Source organism: Phanerochaete carnosa (assembly GCF_000300595.1).
Source record: "Phanerochaete carnosa HHB-10118-sp unplaced genomic scaffold PHACAscaffold_467, whole genome shotgun sequence".
In the NCBI taxonomy this organism is placed as follows: Eukaryota; Fungi; Basidiomycota; class Agaricomycetes; order Polyporales; family Phanerochaetaceae; genus Phanerochaete; species Phanerochaete carnosa.
The window spans coordinates 1-3444 of NW_006768094.1; the positions used below are offsets into that span (position 1 = coordinate 1).

A 3444-nucleotide genomic window follows, 5' to 3' on the forward strand; every position below is an offset into this window, starting at 1 on the left:
CAGGTGCTAGAGTCAACGCCGCCGCCGCTGCTGCCGCTGTCCCCGCCGCCGCCTAAGGCGCGATTTTGGCGCAGGATAACGGCGGCAGTAACTTCGAAACTTCAATCGAAGACGAACGCAAGCTTAACCACTCCTCCTCAAAACTCTTCTCCCAGCATAGTACCCGCCGACCTTGTAATGGACGGCGGCAGCGGCGACGACGTCGAAACATCGATAGAAGACCTTCCGATGAACGCTAGCTCGACCGATGCTCCCCAAGGCTCTCCTCTCAGCATAGCATCCCCCGACCTTGTGGCGCACGGTGATGGTGACGATGGTGGCATCGACGACTCTTCAATCTATACGACGACAGAGTCTGGCGAGGAGATGAATGTGCCGGAGCCGCCACTGGACATCAGCACGGGTATCCAAGAGACCTCCGGCTCATCTTCGTCAACGCTCGTGCACACGGAAGAATGGCACAAAGGGCATACTCCACCTGTCACTAGCGTAGGCGTGGAGCAGCCCATATCCGTGTCAATTTTGCCACAGCATATCAGCAGCGCACGCGAGGATGAACCGCCCTTGAATTGGTACGCCGTGCTCGTGAGCTCCACGACACTCGGCCTCGGGACATGGAAGCTGGTGGCCGCCTGCGCGAACGAGGATGCGAAGGGCGTGGCGGTCGTCGACTGGGTGATGACCGTTATATTAGGCCTTATGTAAGCTCAAGAGCGAATTATCGTTGTCAAGCAGCTCACACAGTTTTCTCTAGCCTGTTCTGGCTTGATAGGCTGCATGGGCATGTGCGCTGCCTTCATTGGCTTACGCGGAGGGACGCTCTGGCCGACCTGCAGAAATGGAGCAGTGCTATTCTCGGTGCGAAGTTTGCTTGTGATGCGGCCGTGTGTACCTAATGTCTTTCCAACAGCTAAGATTGTTCGTCTGTGCAGTCGACACACTGGCAGAGAGGCTGACACACCGTCAGGCGCAGCTCTTGAGCCTTCCCAAAATCGCCAAAACTCAAGTACCCCGGCACGGAAAAGCTACTCGTTCACTCCCTCTCCCTGGTTATCTGCACAGCCATCCGCTCCTGTGGCGCCCGTCGATACCTTCATGAATCCTCCCGCTATCGACCCATACCGTCCGACACTATCTCCTGCTACTCTCCCGCTGTCCAACACTGGTAGAGGAGACGATGACGACGCTGCCTCGCATCTCTCAAGGTCTCGGTGTGCAATCGAGAACGAGCACGTGCCTTATGATCTCAGCTTTGTCGATCCGGCACTGCGGAAGGACGCCTCTCCGTCTACTCCACTACCGAGAAGCCTGCAGGTCCTGGACGAGCAGCATTTCCGCGTACGGGACCTCGATGCCATGCAGTCAGAGATTACCGCCCCAAAATCTGGGGCCCCGAGGTCGGACGTCGAACAAATAAATGGGTTTCCATGTTCGAGCGCGTCCTCGCCAGAGTCGCTACTCCCTCCTTCGCGGAAGCTAGCTTCGGCTGACGCGTCAGCCAACGTATCATCCCCGGAAAATGCACGCTCTGCATCATCGGCGCCGATTTCACGCACGGACACGCATGCCGATGAGCTTCCTTCCTTGGTTGTACCGTCGCCGAAGCTATCGCCTGCCTTATCATCGGAGGCAGTCCCAACGGACACATTTACCCGCAAAACCCTCCCAGACGACGACCACTCAGCCTCGCTGAAGCCTCAGCATGCCGAGATGGCCATGCGCAGTGACACGCCCTTTGATCTCGCTATGGGCGAGGGCTCCAGGACGCAGACGCACGACCGACAAGTATCACTCGAGGCGAGCGATCCTCCAACTGAACTCGCACCAGTGGACGAGCCTGCTCAATCGTACCAGGTTCAAGACGGCGTTTCTGGGCCACCCACACAAATTCCAGCGCGCTCGTCAAGTCTTCCTCCATCACATCTACGGGTTGCAGAGCAGACGGCCCCTACCACGAAGCGGGGCAGTGCACTATTGAAGCTCAGCGGCCTGAAGAGCGTCAGAAAGGCGCTCCGCGGCCGGGTAAGATGACTCTGAAAATAGCTATCTGGTAAGCTGCACTCTTTGTCTAGCCTTCAATCTCAGACTGTATTTTACAGCAGAGGGGAGCGGGGGGCATCTCACCTGTCCATGCAGGTTCATGACTTATGATCTACCACCCGTGCTCGCGTCTTACGCTTTCGAGGCTAATTTATGGGCAGGCTACTAGCTGCCCCGCAATCCGTAGACTAGAGCGTAGATCGCAGGGTCTCGATATCTAATCATTCCTTATCTGCTTAAGTTGCCGACATTATACAGACTTGCGAACGGCCAGGGGCTGCGCATACACACCACCGCTGTGCTGGAACGCCGTTACATCCCCTATTTATTTCGATATATTCTACATTAGTGGCAATATATTAATCCCTGCATTTACACAACAGAAATAGGCGGTCTGCATCTTGGTATTACGGATGCATACACTTGAGCATGAGGTAACTTGCAGGGAGCAGACTTTATTACCTATGGCGAAATTATAGTGGGACGTGTGACTGCACAAACATGTACAATTTCAGGCCATAATACTAGATAGGCGACAGAGACAACCCCGCGGCCGGGCCAGGTACCTTACCTGCCATGTCATTAGTAATGCAACCGCAATGACCGTCGTCGCGGAAGTCGCGAGATACACACAGCACTCACTTTGCCAAATTCATGTCATGTATGACGAATATTATACTACAACTACCTGTACAAGACTCCGTACGGGGCGTACGGTGATGGACGCCTCAAAGCTTGCAGTGCGCTCACGGCTAGGTCTCTTCCGGGTACCAGCGGCTCTCGAACGTCATATACAGATAGGCGCCGCGGAGAAACCGGAGCCACGTTAAGGATTACGCCAGCAATAGCAGCATAGCAGCTGATTGGCCAGTAGAGTACGGGCAAGCCAGAGAAGCCACAGATGGAAAGGATATTGGTGAGCGTGAGAAGCGCGGAAATGAAGGAGACGACGGACAGCATATGGATTCTGACCCGTTTGTCTCCGCGGACTTGTGTTACGCACGAGTTTCTACGAAGGCTGGCGGTCGGGCTGTTGCACTGTGGGGCCCAGTTTATCCGGCACCTTGCGTAGAGACAGAAGAAGACCGACGCGAGGCTGAGAAAGTGGATCCCAGTATGCGGATGGCCCATAGTGCGGTGGCAGTGGGGCTGAACATCGCACCTATGAGCATGGCGAGATAAAGAGGAGTGGCGACTGCGAGGGCGGAGCGACCGGCCTGAGTTAGACGTGTGAGTTGCAGACACTGAGTTACAGAAGCTGATGAATCTCGTACGGGTAGCACTCAATACTTAGAGCCTCCTTCTCGCTCTGCAGACGTTCACGCATTATTCAAAGGTTCTTGTCGATCTCTAGGAGCTATACATGGCTTGAGCACGTCTGGTGCCTCGCCCTGCAGCCCCCCG

The 3444-nt window shown here is 55.5% G+C and overlaps 1 protein-coding gene across 1 annotated transcript; it reads left to right on the forward strand.

Annotated features, from left to right (window-relative positions):
- Positions 1 to 907: 907 nt before the first annotated feature.
- Positions 908 to 2022, forward strand: PHACADRAFT_266295 (uncharacterized protein; the record flags this gene model as incomplete). Its single annotated transcript, XM_007402829.1, has 2 exons — positions 908 to 1338; positions 1437 to 2022. Coding segments are annotated over exons 1-2 (747 nt in total), but the record flags the coding sequence as incomplete, so codon positions are not given.
- Positions 2023 to 3444: the final 1422 nt, after the last annotated feature.